We start from the raw sequence: 24,905 nt of genomic DNA on the forward strand, positions 1-24,905 counted from the left end.
TTTTCTTTTCCTTTTTATGTCTTTAAAAAAAATCTTTTTATTTTGTATTGGGGTACAGCCGATTAGCAATGTTGTGGTAGTTTCAGGTGAACAGCGAAGGGACTCAGCCATACATATACACGTATCCATTCTCCCCCTCAAACTCCCCTCCCATCCAGGCTGCCACATTTACACTGAGCAGATTTCCCTCTGCTATACAGTAGGTCCTCGTTAGTTATCCGTTTTAAACACAGCAGTGTAAACATGTCAGTAACGGCTTTTCTTATATAACTTTAATAACTTTCATGGCTATTCCTTAGAGACAAAAAAACTCAACTCTCTCCCATCTTAAATAAAAATTCATCCCTCTCTAGCCACATCTATTCCTCCTTTCCTTCACTTTCAGCATTTTTTTTTTTTTTTTTTTGAGGGGATGGGCAGGCTTATGCGATCTCAGTTTCCCGACCAGGGATTGAACCCAGGCCATGGCAGTGAAAGCCTGGAGTCGTAACCACTGGATCAACAGGAAACTCCCACTGCTCAGCTTCTTGAAAGTTGCCCCTATGTTTGCCATAGCCGCTCCTCACCTCTCCTTCTCCGTATCACAGTCTGACTTTGCTGCTATCATGCCACGGAGGTTTCAACGCCCTCTCTGTTACTAAACTCAGCAGACACCTTTCAGCCTCCTGTTTGACCACCACGGCAGCTGACCCTGCTGACCATCCCCCCTGCCCCCCACAATGGCCATGGCATCCCTGCCGGGCTTCCTCTACTTTTCAGGTGGCTCCTTCTCCTGGGGGTTCCACCCTCGTCACTCTTCTCTCTCTCCTTTTTATCTTCTCCCTGAGTATAAAACCATCTGTGTGGTTTGGCCTACTTGTCATTGCCTCCTAAGTATCTCCCTGAGATTCGGTGTTTCCTTCTGCGTTCTAGACCAGCAGAGCTAGCTGATGGTGTTTTTCACTAAATGAGGAGCACAGGGATCAAAGGACCAAGCCCACTGCCCAGCACATGCAGACATTCAGCAAATGTTTAATAAATGGGAAAAGTGGAACAAGACTTGCCATCATTATTCTAGAATTTCCTGTATCTAGTGAGATGCCTACGTCTCAGGGATGCCAGAAGGGTGACTCACAGACCCACAAGTTATTAGAATCAGAGGAGATTTAAGGCCACCTATAACCAAACCCTTTACTGTGCTGATAAGGAAACTGAGGCTGAACACACCCCCAGCTCACGTACGAGATGGCACCTTGGGGTACTCCCTCCCAGCTGACTCTCAGGAGTGGAAGATGGGAAGGTAGAATGGGTAGGGTATACAGATGAGGCCATGACAAGTGTGAACCCAAACGTAACTCTGGAAGGTTCAAAGGCACAATGTCCTGTGCAAATCTTACTCGATTGTTGTCTGATCCAACACACCGGTGACGGGGATCCCGTAAAACTGCTGCATTGCGGCGACTGCTGACTGTAAGGCCTTCCCTGAGTGCAACGCAGATGACCGTGAGTCATAGGGCAGCAGATAGCCGTAGGACTTTAACCAGTTCTGAAAGACATGCAAAAGAAAAGAACGCATCATTTGGGGAAGGCTCATTTGCCCTTGAAACTAGGGACCATTTTACCCAAGGGACTGAAGGACTCATGTTCTGATTTCTGTCTCCTTCACTCCCTCCTGCAGACGCTGTCAAGTGAGGCTCCAAAAAGCACAGCTCTTGTTGGCTTACTCTTCTGCTATCGAGCTTCCGTTGAATCTCTATTGGCTATGGAATAAGGACTAAAATGCCTTCTAGCCTAGCCTTTCCAGCACCCTGTCTCTTCACCATGTACTCAGTGGTTTCCACTGGCGCATGACTAGACATGCAAGAGGACCAGAGCAGTCCATTCTCTGAAGCAGAGTGACTTGATGAACACTGTGCCCCCCAGACACCCACTGTATCTAGAGACAGAGTCTGCCGCAGGAACCTTTTGTAGAATTATCTGTAGATAATAGATTATCTGTAAATAATGAGATTATCTAAGTCTTCATTGCTAATCCCTCCAAAGAAGTAAGCTATTATTAATAAATAGAAACAAAATAAACCAGTGTATTAATTTAAATATAACTACATAAATATGAGCATAGAAAAAAGTCTAGAAGGGCACACATAAAAAATAATAATATAGCTATGTAAGAGAATTCTTTGCTTTTAGGAAATATACACTGAAGTGTTTCAGCTTACATAAGGATGCAATGTGTGAAGTCTGCAACATTTTCTTTAACAGATTCAGGGAAAAAATTAGAGAAAGAGAGAGGGAGGAGAAAGAGGGAAAAAAAATGTGGTAGAATGTTAAGAGATGAATCTGGGTGAAAGGTGTTTAGGAATTCTTTGTCCCATTCTTGAAAAGTTTTTTGAAAGCCTGAAATAATGTCAAAAAATATTTTTTTAATAAAAAAGGAATGAATGTGATTAGCCATTGTTATAATATCATGGGGGACTTCTTTTTTCTGTGCTTATCTAAGTGTTATGCATGGAGTAATTAAGAAAAAAAGGAGATAAACTTTAAAAGGGCAAGAGAATTTGAAAGTAGCTTGGATGAAGAAATTCAGACAATGAATCTGAAGGTCGGAAAAGTAAAGAGTATTTTCATTGACCAGCTAGAAATCAGAAGACCAGGAAATATCTGTGGCATTAATTGGAAAATGAAGAAAACATCCATGTGTCTATGGAACCCACAGGCATGTCCTGTAGAGAGTGGATGTACACACTGATCTCTAAGTCACATGGAAACTGCCGCCCATCCTCAGAAGATTATCTTGAACACCGAGTGAGCAAATGAAGAAAAAAGACCTTAGGAAACTGTATTAATGCTCTTCCCATCTACAGTTTTGTTTCTTTTAAAAAAGTATTATTTACTTATTTGGCTGCACCAGTTCTTAGTTGTGGCACACGGGATCTTCCATCTTCATTGTGGCATATGGAATCTTTCTTCTTTTTTAGTTGCTGCATGTGAACTCTAAGTTGCAACATGTGGGATCTACTCTTCCATCAGGAATTGAACCTGGGCCCTCTGCATTCCCCACTGCATTGGGAGTGCTGAGTATTAGCCACTGCACCACCAGGGAAGGCTTCATAATTTTGTTTCTTTGTTTCTATATGAACATCTTATTGTGGCTGTGTCTGTTATGACAAGTCAAATCAAACCATTTTGGGAAGGAGGCAGACCAGAAACTATAAATAAGTTATTATTTATTTCACCAAGGAGGCTGTCACATCTTTACTGCCTTGTGATGAAATCCGTCTGACTGATTAAGAACAAAATAGTCAGAATAATAAAGTCTTAAAACATCCCCAAGAGAGCAACAACCTTACTCTTTCATCAGAAATCTACAACCTGTTTTTCATTCTAAATTTTGGCACAGGGTTTCAATACTTCTTGTGCTTCCCCCAGCGCTGAATCTCTGTCATGCCTTTGTACGTTTTCCCCCTGTATGCCTGGCATACTTCTTAGTTTGGCAAAAATCTTTCATTATTTTAAGGTTAAGCCTATAAATTACTCCCTCTGGAAGACTTACCTCACTCCCTAGCCAGGTACATTCCTCCTCTTCTGTGTTCCCTAAATCCCCTGTTATAGACAGTATAGTTCTTATAATATTGCTTCTGCTAGGTCACTTAAGTTATGTCCAACTCTGTGTGACCCCATGGACTGTCCATGGAATTCTCTAGGCCAGAATACTGGAGTGGGTAGCCATTCCCTTCTCCAGGGGATCTTCTTAATCCAGGGATCAAACCCAGGTCTCCTACATTGCAGGCAGATTCTTTACCAACTGAGAGGGAAGCCCTCTTGTAACATTGGGCTCCAATCATTACTGTATTTATCAGACTCTGAACTCCTCCACTCATCTCTATATCTGGTGCCCAGGGATCCCCTGACACAGTAGTTGATCACTGTGTCCATTCAATGAACATTATTGGGCATGGGCTACCTAGTAGGCACTGTGCATGGCTCTGGGAATGCAAAGATGAATAAGGAGCTCACCGACTAACAAATAAACCCATCATGAAAATACAGCACTAAAACTCAGATGTGTAGAGAGTTCCATAGAAGAACAAAGTAGGGGGTATGTTATCCACACGGAGGGGTGGGGATGGGGAGCAAGGGGAACTCAGGAGAGGCTTCCAGGTGGTGGTGGTATCTCAATCTTTTTAAGATTAACTAATTTTTGGCTGTGCTGGGACTTTGTTGCCGTGCATGGGCTTTCTCTGGCTGCAGCGAGCGGGAGCTACTCTCTAGTTGTGGTGTGAGGGCTTATTGCAGTGGCTTCTCTTGTTGCAGAGCATGGGTGCTAGAGCACGTGGGCCTCAGTGGTTGTGACACATGAACTTAGTCACTCCAAGGCACGTGGACTCTTCCTGCACCAGGGATTGAACCTATGTCCCCTACATTGACAGGTGAATTCTTAACCACTGGACCACCAGGGAAGTCCTGAGCTAGGTCTTGAAGGATATGTGCAATTATCTGGAGGTGCTGGAGAGCATGGCACATTCTGAGCAGTATTTAAAATGGTAGGAACTTGGGGAAGAGGAGTATGGAGATGAGTGGAGAGGATTGGAAAGGAGGGGAGTGGAGAGAGATGATACACTATTAATTATCTGTTCACAAAGTGGACAAACCACGGAGAATCACTTGTGACTTGACCGTGGTCTCGGATTAGCCAAAAAGCTCAAAACATCTGGAAATGGACATAACAGGGCAATTGACAAGTTACCTGTCCATTCATCAAGCTCCAATTTCTATTCCCAGGTCAGTTACATCATCAAAGTATTAAATCCCTGTACTCTATTCCTCAGCCCCTTCCAGCCAGAATGCCACATTATGTTCTTTACAGAAACTTCGCTGAAGAATTGTTGGATTGAATAAACAGGGCGCTATCATGGGAAAGAGGCACAAAGTTTTGAGGTTGAATCCTAGTTCATCACTTTCCAGCTGTGTGACTTTGGGCAAATTGAGCATCAGTTTCCTTATCTGTGGGCTTTCCTGATGACTCAGATGGTAAAGACTCTGCCTGCAATGCAGGAGACCTGGGTTCGATCCCTGAGTCAGAAAGATCCCTTGGAGAAGGGCATGGCTACCCACTGCAGTCTTCTTTTCTGGAAAATTCCTGGAGGAGCCTGGCGGGCTACAGTCGATGGGTCACAAAGAGTTGGACACGACTGAGCAACGAACACGTTCCTTATCTGTAAAATGTAAACAATGACCCTCCTCTACAAGATTGCTGTTAAGCCAAAATGATCGAATGTACCCGGCATAATCACTCAAAAGTGACTCATTTATTATCCCCTTGGACTGTGTCTCTGTTACCTTTCATAAAATCAAGGTGGAAAAGACGGTCTTTGACTCCCTCTCTGCAGCTCAGACAATAAAGTGTCTGTCTACAATGCGGGAGACCCGGGTTCGAGCCCTGGGTTGGGAAGATCCCCTGGAGAAGGAAATGGCAGTCCACTCCAGTACTGTTGCCTGGAAAATCCCATGGACAGAGGAGCCTGGTAGGCTACAGTCTATGGGGTCACAAAGAGTCAGACACGACTGAGTGACTTCACTTTCATTTTCACAGCCTTTTGAAATCTGGTTATCCTGCCCTCCCCCTGGACCGAGAGCCGCCTTGAGGGTGCTATGGTGGGCAGCGTGTCCACTGGCTCTCGGTGAGCTGTGGGGCTGACCACCTCTCACACAGCACTGAGAACACTGTGTGCAGAGAAATGACAGCTGACTGGAATTATTCTCTTCCCCGTCACTCAGCTTTACTGAGACCAAACCCAATCCCTCTCTATCAAGCTTTACCTTGAGGAATACAGCATCTCTACAGGAAATTCTGTGTGCTTTCTGGTTTCAGCAAATGCATATTGGGTAACCCAGTGGTTCTCCTTTTTGGCCTTTCTGCTGGGAATCTTTTGGTCAAATTTATCACGTTTAAGTGTGGAACACGGCGATCCTTGCAATTAGCTGTTACTTTTTTTCATTTTTCTGACCACTCAGTTGTGTTTCATCCTTAAAAATCTTACTTAAAAAGATTGTTTCACTCTGTAAACTGCCTCAAACCTTTCCCAAAAGAGGTGTGGTACCAGTCTAAAATCCAATTCCTCCTTATTTGTGCACTCCATTAGTTAATTCTCTTAAAATCCAATTAGGATGAATTACAGTATCTGGGAAATAGCTAGAGAACTATTTTAAAAAAAAACACTAAGGGGAAGGTTTTTTTTTTAAATTATTTATTTTTGGCTGTGTTGGGTCTTAGTTGCAACACTCAAGATCTTCCTTGGAGAACATGGGCTCTGTGGTTTGCCACACGCAGACTTAGTTGCCTCACAACATGTGGGATCTTAGTTCTCTGATCGGGATTCAACCTATGTCCCATGCATTGGAGGGAGGATTCTTAACCACTCTGGATCACCGGGGAAGTCCCGGCTGGGGAACTTTGGACAGATGCTTCCAACAAACTGGTCAACAGAGTATTTTTTTTTGAGCACCTGCCTTCAAGCTAGTATGGAATTTGACAATTTTTTCCCCTTCCTGTCCTCATTACTATGATATTGTAGGAGACAGGGAACAGAGAATTTTTGGCATAAACTCTATTCTAAAATTTGGGGGGGGATTGAAAGGAGCTCCTAATTGGTAAAGGGCAACCAGGTTTACCCAGCTCCTTTTTTGGATATTCAAGCAAAGTGTTAGTGTTTGACTCTCAGCTGTGTCTGATTCTTTGAGATGCCATGGACTATAGCCCACCAGACTCCTCTATCCATGGGATTCTCCAGGCAAGAATACTGGAATGGGTAGCCATTCCCTTCTCCAGGGGATCTTCTGGACTCAGGGATTGAACCCCGGTCTCCCGTATTGCAGGCAGATTCTTTACCATCTCAACCACCAGGGAATTCAAGCAAGGAGCATCTCAAAGCCAACCAGGAGCTATTATGAAGGTCACAGAGTCTAGCTCAGCAGTGTCAGGAGTTAGGATCTAAGTACTCAGACTTTGGCCAATGTCTAGGTCATGGACAAATGCTGGAGTGGACCTGCCTTCACTGGGTTCTGCTTCCTTCCCAGGTTCACTGGGGACAATTCTCAGGCTCAGGGGCAGACCCCTAAGAGCAGAAATGGGAACAGAAGGGGCTGGCCAAATGACAGCTCTAAGTCAGGGTCATTGAGACTGGACCTGGTGTGTGTGTGGGGGGGAGGGTGTGTATTACAAGGTGGGAGGCTAAAGACTGTGCATTAGGGACCAGACAACTTCTGCTGTTTAACCCTGTCTCTACTATTCACCTGCTCTGTGACCCAGACAATCCTCTGACTTCTCTGAGCAGAAGTACCTGATGTTGAAGCAAGTCTTCTACACTGCAGTCATCCCCAATCCAGAACACTCTCTCCCCATTCACACTTCCAGGCTATTCCTGTTGCCAACAGAACCCATTCTCTCTAGGCATGCTAGCAAACTCATCCTCCAAAGTCCAGCTGAAATGTCACCTTCTTTGAAAAACCTTCCTAGACTCTCCCTGGCAGAGCTAGTGGGCAACCTCCCTCCCTCCTGCAGTGCTTAATTCTCTGCTGCTCTAAACACAACTTCCACAGTGTATCACACCTATTGGTTGATATGTTTTCCTCACTAGATTGGTTCCCAAGGAGCAGAGACTGTCATATTTATTTTTATATCTGCTACAGTACTTAGCACAGTGCCTGACATAATAAATAATCAGAATGAGTGAATGAATTAACAAATTAACAGTTGGTCTAGGAGGTACTGAAATCCCACGAAGGGATTTCATCTAGGGAGGTTTAATGAGTAATATACACGAAAGCACTAAGCCCAGTCCATGGTATCGATTCTGCTCTGAAAAAAATATTTGCTGAAATTCCATCTTTTGTGGTTGACTTTGCTTGATGAAGCAACAGGCTCCATGGTCCCAATCAAAAAAAGATAAAATTCGCTAAAGGAAAGAAGCCCCATTCAGTGTTAAAAAGAATGACCTAAGTTTCATCTTTTTACACCTGGATCCATTAATCCACCACCAGCCATGTCAGAATTCTAAACTTTACAGCTCGGTTAACTAACTCTAAGACGACGTCTGTCACCCTTTAAGTGCTGAAAGAGGTGTCAACCCACAGGAAAGTGAGAAAGATCTCAGAGTGCGAGCAGACACCAAAATAGCTAGGCTGAGCCGGAGATGCAGTGATCACAGGCAACACCGCGTGATTGGTCCGCTGGCCAGAAGGCGGGATTTTGGTTCGGGCGAAGCCTAAGCTGAGAAGAGGAAGCTGAGACAGTGGCAGGCAAAGGAGAGAGTGGAGAATAACAAGGAGAAAAAAAAAAGTGGCCTGGAGTGGGAAGGGAGCGGCAGACAGCAGAGGCGGTGGTGAGATCAGAAGTGTCAAAGGAGGCGGCCAGAAGCAAATCAACTGGTGTGCTGCCGTTTGCTCTTGGCAAACAGAGATGGCCATGGGGGAGGAGAGAGATGATGGGCCAAGACAGGATGTCTCCTGGGGGTGTTCAGGAGCCTCACATCTGGTTGGGCAAACCAGACTGTACAGGCCTGGGGCAGGGGAATGATTAAGATCCGGTGTTTGGTCAGGAACACAGAGGGTGAGAAGGTAATATCAAAAAGGTCAGAGGCAAAGTCTACAAAGAAGGGACAGGCAGGAAGGTATTAAAATTGGAAGCATGGACTGGAATGAGAAACAATCAAAGATCCTGATCAAAGAGTTGGGGCAGCTGAGGTCATAATCTGGGGTGAGATGAAAAGAACAGGAACGAGGGATTGACCTCAACATGGACGGGAGGTCCAAGTCCAGTTCTAGAGGTTGTAGACGCAGTGAGTGCATGCTAAGTTGCTTTTGTGTCCGACTCTTTTCAACCCTGTGGACTGTAGCCCACCAGGCTCCTCTATCCATGGGGTTCTCCAGGCAAGAATATTGGAGTGGGTTGCCATGCCCTCCTCTAGGGGATCTTCCCGACACAGAGGTCAAACTGAGGTCTCCTGTGTCTCCTGCACTGACAGGTGGATTCTTCACTGTTGAGCCGCTGGGGAAGCCCGGTAGATGCAGACAGACAGTGACAAGCTAGAGCATGACTGAGGAAGAGTGGCCAGGAAAGTGAGGCAGCCATTCATAGGAAGGGTAGCCCACGAGGAAAGATGAGGGATGTTTAGGCTGGAGAGGGGAGGGCTGCAGGGGATAGGACTGTCTTTAAAAAGCCAAATGGATATGGATGAAGGAGATTTATTCTCGTTGGCACAGAGGGCCAAGCTAAGATCAGCACAGGAGATTACAGGACATAGATCCAGACTCACGAAAATAAACTGCTTTTTAATAGAGATGTTCTATTGGGTTGGCCAAAAAGTTCATTTGGGTTTTTCTGTAACATCTTATGGAATTATAAGTCGTACTATAATTATAGTAACCATGATAACGTTGTTGTTTCAGTCGCTAAGTTGTGTCTGACTCTTTTGTGACCCCCCCCCCCATGGACTGTAGCCCACTAGGCTCCTTTGTCCATGAGGTTTCCTAGGCAAGAATACTGGAGTGGGTTGCCATTTCCTTCTCCAGGGGATCGTCCAGACTCAGGGATCGAACCTGAGTCTCCTACATTGGCAGGCAGATTCTTTAGCCCTGAGCCACCAGGGAAGCCCCAAAATGACAACAGTTACTATTATTAGAACATTTCTTATATACCTGGCACTGTAGCAGGCACTCTGGACTGCAACAATCCCACAAGGTAGGAATTATGATCCCCAATCTGCAGATGAAGAAACTGAGGTTCAGAGAGGTTAAATAATTATCCAAAGCCACAAGGCTAATAAGTGGCAGGATTCAAACTCAGTTTTACCTGAAACCAGGCATTTCACACTATCAGGTCACTAGTCAGGCATCCCGTTCCCCTTCCAGGACTTTCTGGACCTCACACTCCTACAGAGCAATGCCTGATCTCAGATCACAGTATGCTCAATACTCTTTGGCTAGATTCCTATGCCAGGCTATGGCATCAAACCAGAAGCTTCTTGTGACCTCTCCTTGGCCCACATTGTCTTTTACCAAGGAACTATTGGCTCTCCCTCCTAAACATCAAATTTGTTTCCATCTATCTGTTCATTCAGTAAGTCTTTACTGGGGACCTACTTACTAAGGACCTCCATGTCCCAGGCATGTGGTCTGGGCTCTGGGATAGAACATCAAACAAAAACACCCTCTTTACTTTCTAGCTACAGTCGCACGGACGAACCACGTCACAGTTAGTGCTATGATAAAATAAAGTAGGGTGAGGATACGGCAAGTATGGGACAGCTATTTTATAGAGAACAGTCAGGGATCGTCTCTGTGGAAGTCACGTGAGAGCAAGGGACCTGCAGGAGGCGAAGGAATTCCAGGAAGAGGGAACAGAAGGTGCAAATACCCCGAGGCAGCTTCAAAGGCTTCCCATCAAGAGCTTTCACGGAAGGGGGAGACGGGAGGTGTAAGTCAAACAGTGCAAAGTGTCAGTTACAGAAGATGGCTAGATCCTGGAGACCTACTGATCAGCATAGTGCCTATAGTTAACAATACAGTATTATACACTTACAACATTTGCTAAAAGGGCAGCTCCTTAAGTTCTTAGCAGAAGACGACGATGATGCTGATGCTGATGCTGATGACAGAAATAAAGAGGGCAGGACGAAACTTCCGGAAGTCATGGATTTGTTGATGGCATAGATTGTGGCGATGGTGTCACAGGTGTATACTTATCTCTAAACTCATTACGTTGTATGCATTAAATATGTGCAGCTTTTTGTATGTCAATTTTACCTCAATAAAGTGTTTTGTTTTTAAATCGAGGCATCATGATATGGCTCCTGACTACCTCTGCAGCCTCTTTTACCACTCCCCACCTAGCACTCCATGTTCTGACGCTTCCAGATTCTGACATACATAGTTCCTTCTATCTAGATCACACTCTTCTTTCTCTGGGGAAGCCTTCCTTGAACCCTTAACTCAAGAGTTCCACCTACATCCCTGGTCAGTGTTCATCCTTCTTATCACAATTCTTTTTTTTTTCTTTAATTTTTTCAGTTATTTATTTATTGGCTCCACTGGGTCTTTGTTGCTGTGCATGGGCTTTCTCTAGTTGCAGCCAGCAGGGGCGACTCTTTAGCTGTGGTGTGCAGGCTTTTCATTGTGGTGGCTTCCCTTGTAGTTGAGCACAGGCTCTAGGGTGCAGGCTTAGAAGATATGGTGCATGGGCTTAGCTGCCCCAAGGCACGTGGAATCTTCCTGGACTGCGGATCAAACTCATGTCTCCTGCATTGGCAGGCAGATTCTTAACCACTGGACCACTAGAAGTCCACTTGTTGTTGTTGTTCAGTTGCTCAGTCCTTTCTGATTCTTTGCAACCCCATGGATTGCAGCATGCCAGGCTTCCCTGTCCTTTACCATCTCCCAGACCTTGCTCAAACTCATGTCCATCGAGTCAGTGATGCCATCCAAACATCTCATCCTCTGTCATCCTCTTCTCCTCTTGCCTTCACTCTTTCCCAGCATCAGGGTCTTTTCCAATAAGTCAGCTCTTCGCATCAGGTGGCCAAAGTATTGAAGCTTCAGCTTCACCATCCATCCTTCCAATGAATATTCAGGATTGATTTCCTTTCGGATTGACTGGTTGGATCTCCTTGCAGTCCAAGGGATTCTCAAGAGTCTTCTCCAGCACCACAGTTCAAAAGCATCAGTTCTTTGGTGCTCAGCCTTCTTTATGGTCCAACTCTCATATCCATACATGACAACTGGAAAAACCATACCTTTGACTATATGGACCTTTGTCAGCAAAGTAATGTCTCTGCTTTTTAATACGCTGTCTAGGTTTGTCATAGCTTTTCTTCCAAGGAACAAGTGTCTTCCTCATCACAATTCTTATCACATGGTATTGCAGTGGAATTGCTTGTCTCCTCTCCTAGACTACACAGTGCCCGAGGGCAGGTGCCATACTCTGTCTTCTTCACTATGGTATCCCCACAGCTAGCACGGGGCCAGCAGAGACACCTATGTATTGGATGAAAACAAGTTGAAGCACTCAGCGTGAGGATGAATGATCGCTGGTCAGAATTTGCTATAGAAGAGTTTCTCCACTCCAGCAGTATTGATATTTTGGGCCAAATAATTCTGTTGTTGGGGTCTGTCCTGTACATTATAGGACATTGAGCAGCACCCCTAGTTTTTACAAGATGCCAGCAGCAGCCCCCACCCCCCGAGCTGTGACAACCAGAAATATCTCCATTGGCCTAAGAGTTCCCTCAAGGGTGGGCAATATTGTCCATGTTAAGAACTATTATAAAGGGGTTCTTATATAGAATATTCTGGAATATTCTATACTGCTTCTTTCAACCCTAAATTTTTCATTTTAAGGAAAGCAGTAGGCATTCAGTCAATAGCCTCCTAGAATGGGGCTCAGAAGGAGAGCTGCTTTCCTTATGTAAGGAGGTGGACATGAACAGGCTCCTGGTGGGGTGTGGTAAGCAGTGAGGAGCGAGGCAGGTGGAGGGGATGTTTAGGGTTATGGTTAAGGGCGTACGGTCTGAAGACACAAGGCACTGGGGTCAAATCCTAATTCTCTGGTTTACTTGTTACATGACCTTTGGCAAATTATTCAGCCTCTTTACTGCTCACGTCAAGCTCCATGTTCTTAGCATGTGCCCCATGGAGTGGTTGTGGACATTAAATACTAACACGTGGTATGAAGTGCTCAGTAAAAGATAGCAGTAATGATGGCTGTTATTTCCCTGATAGGTGACAATCCCAAACCCCTCACCCCGCCGCTGCAGCCCCAAGCACCGAGGCTGTGTTCCCTCACTGGACGGTCTTTGCACATCATGGCCTGTCAGCATGGCACCATCCAAGGAGCTTGTTAAAAATCCATGTTACCAAGCACAGACTTAGACTTACAAAATCAGACCCTCCGAAGCTGGGAACCGGGAACCTGCATTTTAAAAATATGAGCCCTGGGACGTCGCTGGTAGTCCAATGGTTAAAATCCACCTGCCAATGCAGGGGACACAGGTTCAATCCCTGGTCTGGGAAGATCCCACATGCTGTAAAAAGACTAAGCCTGTGCGCTACAACTACTGAGCCTGCGCTCTAGAGCTCGTGCTCCACAACAAGCGAAGCTACTGCAATGAGCAGCCTGCTCACGGCAACTAGAGAAAGGCTACACACAGCAAAGGAGACCCAGCGCAACCAAAAATAAATATATATGTATATATATTTTTTTTAAAGGGAGCACCTAAGGTGACTCTATTGCCTACCGAAGTGTGAGAACCACTGCAGTAAGGACAGCTGGGAGTGATGACTTTGTGCCATGAAGAACGAGCATGTTGTGTTCAGTATTGCCTCTGATCTACTAGGACAGGAAGCATGTTGCCATTTTGGAAAGTCTTCTACTAAAGTTGGCTCAAGAGCCAGCCCTTGCCTTCTGTGCCTCAACTCTGCTCACATCCCTGGGTCCTTTACCTGCCTATCTCCGCAGCCAGCCCTGACGTCTGCAAACAGTCCGTCAGCAGCTACAGCCCCAACACTGAGATTGTGCTGTGTCGTTGCAGACTGGCATCAAGCCCGCCCTAAGATCTTCCTTTCCTTTTCATTGTTATGTTAGCTCAGTCCTTACGAGTGGGTTTTGGTCTCAGTTTCCCTGCCTGGCACTCAGGTCCTAAACTGAGATTGCCAGGACCTGAATCTTTTTCTCAAGATCTTGGATTTCTTGAAGGACAGGGAAGCCTGTCTGCTGCAGTTCATGGCGTTGCAATGAGTTGGACATGACTTAGTGACTGCACAACAAAAAAGCTTTTAGAAGGTCCCAGCACACAGGAAGCGGTCTCTCAATGTTACTGTCTGTATTTTTGCTCCCACCCTCTCCAGTAATACAGGGACCATCACCTTTGGTCGTTGCTGCAAGACTGATTCACTGTGTCTCTTTGGTGACTCCTCAGAGGTTAGCCTCATCACTGTGGCAGTTCTCTGCAACTCCTGTCCCACCAAAATCCTGCTTCTTTCTCTGCCCACACTGCTGAGGTCCCAGCCTTGCCACTGAACCCATCTGTTCAGTTCAGATCAGTCGCTCAGTTGTGTCTGACTCTGTGACCCCATGCACTGCAGCACGCCAGGCTTCCCTGTCCATCACCAACTCCCGAAGCCTGTTCAAACTCATGTCCATTGAGTCGGTGATGCCATCCAACCATCTCATTCTCTGTTGTCCCCTTCTCCTCCCACCTTCAATCTTTCCCAACATCAGGGTCTTTCACAATGAGTCAGTTCTTTGCATCAGGTGGCCAAAGTATTGGAGTTTCAGCTTCAGCATCAGTCCTTCCAATGAATATGAAGGACTGATTTCCTTTAGGATTGACTGATTGGATCTCCTCTCAGTCCAAGAGACTCTCAAGAGTCTTCTCCAGCACCACAGTTCAAAAGCATCAATTCTTTGGTGCTCAGCCTTCTTTATGGTCCAACTCTCACATCCATCCATGCCTACTGGAAAAACCATACCTTTGGCTAGACCAACCTTTGTTGGTAAAATAATCTCTCTGCTTTTTAATATGCTGTCTAGGTTGGACATAGCTCTTCGTCCAAGGAGCAAGCATCTTTTAATTTCATGGCTGCAGTCACCATCTGCAGTGATTTTGGAGCCTCCTCAAATAAAGACTCTCACTGTTGAAAAGAACCCATCTGAGTTATAACTGATTTTTTAAAACTTCAGATTTGAGGGCTTAACCATGCAGTTTATCTAGAAAATGCAGTCGTTGATAAATAATTTAAAGATTATCTAATTTAACATGCTTATTTTGCCGGATAGAAAAATTCAGCTGAGGGAGAAATGACTTATCCAGAGCACAGAGCCAGTTGGTGGAGGAGCTGCAAACACAGCCTAATGGCCCTGCCTCCCCGGAGCATCCCGGCTGCTGTGCTACACCCTCCACTCTAGCTCTGGTTTGCCTCCAAACGCTGTGTTGTTTTTTTTCCCCACTTACAGCCAGTCTAAAAAGGGCTCTCAGGATCGCCCACAATGCCCAACTTAGCTTCTTGACAAACACCTTAATGGTGCAGCATTGCCTCTTGGCTGCCACCATCTCTTGAGTGGGTGGTAAGTGCACTAGCGGGAATTCCCTGGCGCTCCGCAATGTCCTTGGCCCACTCCCAGGAGGCCACCACAAGCCAGAGAGTTGCCTTGCCTAGGGAGGTGGCACACTTGGGGTTTTGGGTCAGCCCTGGGATGTCTGAGTTTCCCGGTTCTGGGCAGGCCTCCTTCCAAGGCCAGGAGTATAGCCATGCACTCATTCACTCTCTGAGAAGTGAGGGCCCTTGTCTTCCTTGTCCTTTCCAGTGCCTTCCTGTAAATCCGCCATGTTTTCTGTCCTCTTGGGCTTGACTTATTGATGAGTTTATACAAGGGAAGAGGGTAGACAAAGACTGTGGTCAGGCCTTAGTTTCTCAACTGAAATGCAGACGGCTGAAGTAGATAACCGCTAAGTAATTATATAAGGTTCTATTACTTTAGCTTAATTAGATTGAGCATGGAGCAGAGCCTCTGGTTCCTCACCACCAGTCTTAAAGTCTGAGCTCCTCAGCCCAGCACTCACAAGCCTCACGGTCTGAAGTCAGTGCACCTTAGCCTCTGACTTGTATGCCCCACCCTTCTACTGCCCACCTCACGGGCCCCCTCCTCAAGCTATTGACCTACCTGTGTTACCTGAACACAGCCTGCAAGTTCCTTTCTCTGTGACTTTTTTCACTCCCTCTCCCTAGAAGGCAAACATTGCCTTCCATGTAGGAACGATACATCCTTCCTACTTGGATACTAGTCGCTCTCTGATGATCTATTCGGTATTCTTAGAAAGGCAGCCTGAATGCCACTTCACCTGGGAGGACTATCCAGGATTAAATGGACTTCCTCTGTGCTCCAGAGCTTCCTTGGTAGCTCAGTTGATAAAGAATCTGCCTTCAGTGCAGGAGACCTGGGTTCAGTCCCTGCTTGGGGAAGATCCCCTGGAGAAGGAAATGGCAACCTACTCCAAGTATTCTTGCCTGGGAAATCCCCTGGTCAGAGGAGCCTGGCAGGCTACAGTCCTTGGGGTCCCAAGAGTCAGTCATGACTTAGTCACTAAACCACCACCACCACCTTTGTGTTCCCATGTATACCTTTTGCTTACAGCATCTTTCATAGTCCATCATGCCCGTCAGTCCCACTGAACTCTTATTCATGGAGCTTACTGGAGGGGGAGGTAGACACGCAGAGGCGAAATGCTTCATTTCAATGGTGATAAGAAGAATGAGGGAAAAGGAGAAGGTGTTGGGAAAGAAAGCCAGTGACATGGGACTTCCCTGGTGGTCCAATGGCTAAGACTCTGTGCTCCCAATGCAGGGGGCCCAGGTTCAATCCCTGGTCAGGGAACTAGATCCCACATGCCACAACTAAAGATCCCACATACAGCAACAAAGATCAAAGATCCTTCATTGCCACAAGTAAGACCTGGTGTGGTCAAGTAAATAAAATTATATTTTAAGAAAGTAAGTATGATGACCTCCTGGAGGATGTATCATCTCAGCTGAGACCTGTATACGAGCGAAAGAGGTCAAGGTGAAGGTCAAAGAATGAGCACTCCTGGAAAAGAATATCTTATTGAATTCCTGAATGGGAAGAAGCCTGCATATTAGGAAAAGAGAAAGAAGGCCAGGATAGCTGGAGATTACTGAAAACTGAAACTGTTAGTCACTCAGTTGTGTCCAACTCTTTGTGACCCCATGAGCTGTAGCCTGACAGGCTCCTCTTGCCTGACTTCCCAGGCAAGAACACTGGAGTGGGTTGCCCTTTCCTTCTCCTGGGGATCTTCCGGACCCAGGGATTGAACCCAGGTCTCCTGCACTGCAGGCAGATTCTTTACCGTCTGAGCCACCACAGAAACCTAACTTCTCAGGGAGGTTACTAAGAAGCTGGTATAAAAGGGAGCAGAGAGCTGGGGAGGATTTGGTGATGCAGGGCCTCAGAGGCCTGGTGCTGGGTGCAAGGGGCTTCATTATACTGTTTGTTATACTTTCAACATGTGTTTGAAATTTTTCCATAATAAGAATGACGAGAACTGGCTGTAGTATAGCAATATTAGTTTAGCTTTTACCTTAAAAACCATTTTTAGCAAAGTGAAAGTGGAAGTCACATATCAGATGTTTTTGTTTAAAATTTTTTTTAAATTAAATATTGCAAGCATTCAGAAAGGCATAAAAATAGCTTTTTAAAAAAAAATCCTTGGATAATCACTTATTGGCTTTGTTAAATCTTGGCTTTGCCATATTTGCTTCAGATATAACTGGCCCCTGTGTAGATTTATTTTTAAAAGGTCACTCTGGCTGCCACAGGAAGAAGGATTAGAAGCAGGCAAGAGAGGCTGATCAGGTGGGAAGTTTCTGGAAGCCAGACAAGACAGGATGAAAGTTTAAAGTGGAGGCAGTGGTGGTGGAGAGAAGCAGTTACAGGGACGATTGGTCCAGGAGGTGGAGGTGCTAGGCTGGCTGCTGGTTCTCCTGAGGCAGGCGAGGGGAAGATGAAGGGAAGGATACCTCTTTCTAGCCCATTGTTTTTGGAGCACAGAGAATGGTGTGTGTGTGTGTGTGTGTGTGTGTGGTACGGAAGTGTTTTAAAATTATTATTGCTAACGAAGTTGTCCCTGCCTGGTTTTCTCTACCTTGTTTGTTATAACAACATGTCTGATCTTTGAGAAAATATTATCTTTTGTATACATGACTTTGCTGTTATCCCATAGATTGTCAAAGCCTAGTTCCAAATTGCCCTTTAAAACGAATGCATGAGACTTCCCTGGTGGTCCAGTGGTTAAGACTCCTCACTCCGAATGCAGGGTTTGATCCCTGGTCAGGGAACTAAATCCTACCATGTCACAACTAAAGATTCTGCATGCCCCGGTGAAGACTGAAGATCCTATGTGCCGCAACTAAGACCCAGTACAGTCAGATAAATAAATAAACACACACATATATTTTTAAATGAATGTACGAAGTAATGATGAAGAAACACCAGGAAAGAACTTGAACAAAATCAATCCTGAGGTCCAGTGAAACCAAAGGATTTGTTCCAGAATCACTCCACTGGGGAAGGCCAGAGCCGGGGTGCACAGCTTTTATCCACACACTAGAACAGGAACACAGACCTGGGTTGCACTAAGAAAGCTAAAAGAGCCCCAGCAGGGGCCAGCACCCAGCACCACTTGGCCTTGGTGCCTCCACCCACACAACACGGCTGAGGCTCTGAGCAGGTCACTTCTCTGCTCAGAAACCTTTTATGACTCCCCTCAGCCTTTGGACAAAAGCCAGTTTCACAATCTGCTCTTAGCCTCCCTTTCCAGACTTTTCTCAAGCATTCTTACTGGAAACAGCAATAAACCAAGGCCTCAAGCACATCCAATTCTCCACCATTTCCTAAATATGCCCACACTTGTGTGGAGCCTTGGCTCATGTTTTCTCTCTCTGTGGACTGCCCCCCTCACCATTCTTTGTCCTTGTCCTCCCCCAAAACTTCATCTTTGATACAACCTTTTTCCTAGAATATTCCCTGACCTCCCCAACTACATCTCCTGCTGTTTTGGTGCTTGCCCAGACCTTGTTTAAACTTCTAGCACACATTCATCCTTCTTCAAAAAAGGTACTGACTTTTGCATGCCAACAACTTTTTTTTTAAATAATTTTTTTAAATTCATTTTTTAACTGGAGTATAATTGCTTTACAATGCTGTGTTAGTTTTTACTGTACAACAAAGTGAATCAGCTATAGGTATATACATATATTCCCTCCCTCTTGAGCCTCCCACCCTCCCAGGTCATCACAGAGACCCCGCCGAGCTCCCTGTGCTGCACAGCTGCTTCCCAGCGGCTATTTATTCTGCACATGGTAGTGTATATGTGTCAATGCTACTTTTTCCACTTTTCCACCCTCTCCTTCCCCAGCTATGGACACAAGTCCGTTCTCTATTTTTGTATTTTTATTCTTACCCTGCAAATAGGTTCATCTGTACTATTCCAACCACTATTAACAGAAGTTGGTCTGGGGGACTCCAGTGGTTAAGAATTCACCTTCCAATGCAGGGGACTCAGATTTGATTCCTGGTGAGGGAACTAAGATCTCACGTGCTACAGCATAACGAGGTCTGCACGCAGCAAATACTGAGCCTGCCTGCCTCGGTTAAGACCTGATGCAGCCATACATATACAAATATTAAAAAAAAAGATGTTGGTGGGGGACACAGACAATATAATCAATTTAAAAATATTTATCAAGTATCTAGAATGTGCCAGGCAGACACTGTGCTAGGTGTCATTGGCTGCAGTCTTATTAAGAATTGGTTCCTCTGGGTTTGAGTCTAAACTCTATCATATCATAAAGCTAGATGTTTCCTAAGATTAACCTCTATGGTACTATTATAATTTACTTTTATTTGCTCTAAAACTAACTCCTTCAATGACTGGAATGGCTAAAGGTTATTACAATATTCCAGAATAGGACAGTTTAGTATAGAGGGGAAAACATTCAGGTCTGGGACAGAAAACCCTGTTTCTGGCCCTTGGTTTATTGTTTATTAGCTCCACATGGGTCCCTGGACAATGTGTGGATAAGTCATATCTCTGTCCGAGTCTCCATTTGCTCCTCTATAAAATGAGGATGATATCTTCCCTGTCTAACTTATGGTGCTGTTGCCAGGATCAAATGGGGCCACATGCATGAAATCTGGAAAGTGCAAAGCACTGTAAGATATGAGGCTGTTAAAGTGACAGGAAAAAACACAGTCATAATAAGAGAAAATGAATGAAAGATAAACAGCAGATTAGACTCAAGTTAGGCAAAAGGAAGAACTTCCTTGCGGTGAAAAATTTTTCTGAATAGCTGCTTTTAGGGAAAGTGTGACACTTTCTATTTATTTGTTTAATTTTTGGCTGCACTGAGTGGCATGCAGGATCTTAATTCCCCAACCAGGGATCGAACCCGTGCCCTCTGCAGTGGGAGAACGGAGTCCTAGCCACTGGACCACCAGGAAAATCCCTGAGAAGTTATTTTTTCAGACAAGAATGAAGATATATTGGAGGCTATTGATCACACTGAAATAAATTTTTGGCTTGGGAATTTGTTAGCACTTCCCATCCCTAGACTTAGGTGGCTAGGTGGTATTCTGCGAATACAGAAGATGCAGGAGACATGAGTTCGATCCCTGGGTCGGAGAGATCCCCTGGAGGAGGAAATGGCAACCCACTGCTGTATTCTTGCCTGGAAAATTCCATGGACAGAGGAGCCTGGTGGACTATACCCCATGGGGTCACAAAGAATCGGACACGACTGAGCGCGCACACATATCTATACACCCCTAGACTCGCTCAGGGCTCTAACTTTTCTTGACTGCAGGTGCAAATTGAAGAACTTTCTCCATCTGCCCAGAGCAGACTCTCAAAACCAGATGAGAGAGCAGGAATCCATTAATCCCTGGGACCTGGAGTCACTTTCTGTGCTCATGTGGCCAGTGGTGATGGGTTTACCCCTTTCTGCCTATAGCGACCTTCCTCAGAATTAAATTGGAAGTTAGGAGGGCCAAAAATCTATTTGTGGGGCACTCAGCTAATAATACGAGAAAGAGATGTTTTAAATAAACCAAATGCAAGAAGCCAGTTAGAAAATCAGTGGGACCACCCAAAGTGCAAAATATAAAAGAAAGACTCAAGAAAGCAAAAGAGAAAACAGACTGAATGAATTGTGGGTGGTGGGGGGGGGGCTTTGTCTTTTGGTGATAAAAGATTGAAAATATGAAATCAAAGCCAAGGATAGTGAAATTGCTTTCAACTAAGAAGTCAGGAGACCAAGGAAAAGTTCTACTTCAGGCTTAGTGACCTTGGGCAACTTACAGCAATTCAAGAAATACCTGTTAAGTACTGCTGTGTGCTTTCTTGGTGATCTCTAAGGTCATGGCCACCTCTTAATTCCTCTCTATTGTATGCCACTACCACTAGATGACAGCCTACCTGAAGAGTTGTGAAGGAACTCAAGGGTATCATCATAGAACCACTGTCAAGAGGAATAACACTAATTTCATTGAAGGAAGGATAGGGAGGCAATGGGTCTTATCCCTAAGATTTTAGAAGGCATCCTGAGACCACAGGGCCATGAGTGTCCATTTCAGATGCATGTAACTCTTTGGCATAAAAGATAAAGAGCAGAATCGTGGGTTGCTTACTGAGTAATTAACAATGAGCACTGAGGGACTTCCCTGGTGGTCCAGTGGCTAAGACTTCACCTTCCAGTGCACAGGGTGCAGGTTCCATCCCTGACTGGGGAACTAAGATCCCACACGCCTTGCTGTCAAAAAACCAAAACATAAGACAGAAGCAATATTGTAACAAATTCAATACAGACTTTTAAAATGGTCCATGCTAAAAAAACAAGCAAACAAACAAAACACCAACAATGAGCATCAGAGTTGGGGACTGTGCTGAATCTAAAAACATAAAGTGGGGTGGTGGTGGTGAGGGGGTAAAATAAGGAAATAAAAACATAAAATGCTTTGGTTGGGGAAGGTTCTGCCTAAGACACAACTTTTTTTCCCTCTGAATGATGCTTACATTTTTTTTTTTTTAATAACAAACTGTCTGGAGCTGCCTCAAAGTGCTCCTCTGAGAAAAGAGAAGAAAATGCCTAGCGAAGTCAGGGAGAGTTTCCTAGAGGGCAGTACTTAAGCTAGAACTTTAAGAAAGGAGGCAGACAGATGTGGGGAGGTACAGACGTAAACAGCATGTGTAAATGTCCAGGGAAACACAGGCAGCTTGTCTTAGAATAAAGGAGAGATGAGCTTGTCCAGAGTAAGGATGTGTATGGATGAACGGGGAAAAGCCAGCTTCTAGTGAGGAGGTAGGGAGAAGTCAGACTCCAGAAACCATAAAAGATAGAGCGAGGACTAAGCAATGTTATGTGCTGGCTGAAAAACAACAATATTTCTATAAGGTTTCAATCACATGATCCACTCAGACTCAGTGAGAGGATAATAGTGTGCAAATCATTCAGAGAAGCAGTGGATATAATTATCTTACAGAAAGTTTTGGATGATATATTAGAAATGGAAAATGGAGTCATTGTGAAATTGAGGGTGATTTTTTTTTTAAACCAAGGCCTGAGAACTCAGAGAGAGACAGAGAACAGTAGAAGAAAAGAAACAACAGGAAAATAGAAGGCAAGAAATAAACAGGTGGATATAAATAAATAGATGGAGCTGGTCACGTCTCTAAATGAAGGGAGATTAAAAATGCAGGGGGCCCCAAGAGACCATGCCAGGACTTGTCTGATTTAAATTTTTTATAAGTGATCCAGAAGTAGAGCAAAGTGAAAATTTCAGGACTGCAGATCATATTAAGCCCTTTCAGGTAGGGGCATGCTCTGCCAAAGGACAGAGAGAGAGAGCGCGTGTGCACTGAAGGAATGTACTGAGTGGGATGCAAAATGGCAGATAAACGTCACCCTGGGGAAATGTAAGGTAACAGTGTGCTCTGGTAAGAATAATCCACGGATAGGGTGTTGTGTTCCAGGCTATCAGTTTTGGCCCAGGAAAGGGATCAGGGAGCTGCTGCGGATTGTTTCCTAAAGGCAGTGTCCTAATATGTTGGGGTCAGGAAGGCTGACAAAATGATGCACAGAAGTGGGAAGGGACCTAAAAACCAAAGAGGAAATCATTCTCTATTGTATAAGATGAGAAGGTCCCATATCTGGGGAAAATGGTCAGGTTGACATCTATTGAAAGTTAGGGCCCAAGGATAGCTAGAAAAGGGCAACTAAAATGACTCAGAGAATGAATGTGGCTATTCTAGAGGTGGTCTATTGTAAGCGAGAAACTTAAGCATGAAAAAACAAAGGCTAAAAGAGGTGGAATAATCAAAGCCTTTATAAAACTGATAAAAATAAGGAGTAGGTAGCACTACACTCTCTTCAGCTCCTAACATAGTCAAACAAAGAGCTTGTTCTTAATGCTTGAAATATCACAGGAATAAACCGGTTTCAAAGTTGCAATCATTTAGCCTCATCTCTTTGTTGTTGTTGAGTTGCTAAGTCATGTCTGACTCTTTGCAGCCCCATGGACTGTAGCCCGCCAGGCTCCTCTGTCCTTGGGATTTTCCAGGCAAGAATATTGGAGTGGGTTGCCATTTCCTTCTCCCGACCCAGGGGTCGAACCCTTGGCTCCTACCATGTCTTCTACATTGCAGGCAGATTCTTTACCGCTGAGCCACCGGGGAAGCCCCTCTCTTTTTGTATTAGAGATGGTAAAGTTCAGGAAGGAAATGGCCCAAGGTCACAGAAACCATGGTAGGATTAGAAGCCCAGGCCCCCTAAATCCCAGACTGGGGTCTTTCCATATTACCCTGTGCGACCGAGAAGACTAAAGGAATTCTACTTTTTATAGGGTATAAACTCATGAAATGCATCAATAAAGCTGAAAACACAAGCAGGCTAAGGAAAGTTTTCACTCAAAGTCAACAACAATTATAAGGCCTTTGGAAGAAAATTACCAGCAAGACTAAAGACTTTCTACACACTTTGATTTGGGGGAATCATATACCTCTTGACAATCTGAAGAAATCTAGGGATTCTCTCCAAGAAAAACACATTTGCACATGCAAACACAATTTTATACAAGATTTCAGACTCTGGTGCCCAGTTAAGAATCCTTGTTGTGGCAGATTCTTCTGAACAGACTGCTTCAACAAACACACTCCATCTCTTATGATAAGTGAGGAAATTACTCTGATATTCTTCATCAAAAAACAAACGGCCCACCCCACCCCACCCCCAAACCTACTGTCTCAACCTCACTTATCAGAATTGCTATAGGTTGGAAGAGACCAAAGAAATTACCTAGTCCAATGCCCCTGCCCCAACTTGTGTGACACAGGATAATGTCATAGTTAAATATGTGGGGGAAAAAATGTGGAGACTAGAGTCAGCCTGCCTAGGTTAGAATTCCAACTCCATCACTCACTAGCTGTGTGACCTTGGGCAAGTTACTTAGTTTTGGGAGTCTATATCCTCATCTGTAAAATGAAAATAATTACAATGATTTCATAGTTAGGAGGCTTAAACGAGATAATTCTTATAAAACTTAGCACCAGGCCTGGCACATAGTGAGTGCTCAGTAAACGCTAGCTGGCATGATTGTTATTATTATGCTTGTATCCATGCAGGTATTATGCATGCATCCATCCAATCCCCTCCCGGAGGTTTTGCTTGCACATGTCTGTGATGAGCAGCTCATCGCCTCGCAAGCTGGTTGAGCAGCTCCGATTGTTACAAACTTGTTCCTGCATAGAGCGAAAGCTGCCTTCTTGCAACCCTTACCCCCGCCCCTGTGGGCCCTAGTTCTGTCCTGTGGGGCCACGCAGAGCAAGTCTATCCTTCCTCCACGTGACAGACCTTCAGATAGGAAGACAGTGATCGAGTCCTTCCCCGGTCCCCCGCCACCCCCCACCCCCCAATCTTCCCGTCTCCAGCTCGAACATCCTCGGCTTCTCCCAACCCACAACAGACTGGCTGCGCTTACTATTTACTCCCAGGCGTTGTACGGTTTCCCTCACACATAGTCATGCAGGCCACACACCCCACCGCCGCCACAACAATCCCGACCCTCCCGCTCCGCCCCCGCCCGCTGCCCCTGTCCGCGGTGCTGAAGCGGCTCCGGGCCCAGCGGGCCTGAGCGGCCCTCCCCGGCCCCCGCCCTGGGTCTCTAGCCCGGACACCAGGCGTCGACCCCCGGCGCGCCACCTCCGCGCCCCCGGCCCCGGTGCCGCCCCCCGCCCTGCCCGGAAGCCCCGAGCCCGCAGCCCGGCCCGGCGCGCCAGCCCCACCTGCCCGGCGAAGGGCGCCTCCGC

At 45.4% G+C, this 24,905-nt stretch overlaps 1 protein-coding gene and 1 non-coding gene across 3 annotated transcripts in view; one reads left to right on the top strand and one right to left on the bottom strand.

Annotated features, from left to right (window-relative positions):
* MMP24 (matrix metallopeptidase 24) overlaps positions 1-21,319 on the bottom strand; it is a 48,268-nt gene extending 26,949 nt beyond the window's left edge. Inside the window, exons 1-2 of one of the 2 annotated variants that reach the window (XM_040247464.1) lie at positions 21,233-21,319; positions 1,377-1,525 (exon numbers count right to left, since the gene is read on the bottom strand). In XM_040247464.1, the coding sequence (XP_040103398.1) occupies positions 1,377-1,432 (56 nt within the window). In that variant the 5' untranslated portion in view covers positions 1,433-1,525; positions 21,233-21,319. Of the gene's footprint in view, positions 1-1,376; positions 2,909-21,232 lie in introns of those variants that run through there. The other variant, XM_040247463.1, reaches the window with a different exon arrangement.
* On the top strand, positions 16,333-16,405 carry TRNAG-CCC. The gene has a single exon. It is a non-coding gene; the product is annotated as a tRNA-Gly (tRNA).
* Positions 21,320-24,905: the final 3,586 nt, after the last annotated feature.

The sequence above is a fragment of the Oryx dammah genome, unplaced genomic scaffold (genome assembly GCF_014754425.2).
Source record: "Oryx dammah isolate SB20612 unplaced genomic scaffold, SCBI_Odam_1.1 HiC_scaffold_10, whole genome shotgun sequence".
NCBI classification, from domain to species: domain Eukaryota; kingdom Metazoa; phylum Chordata; class Mammalia; order Artiodactyla; family Bovidae; genus Oryx; species Oryx dammah.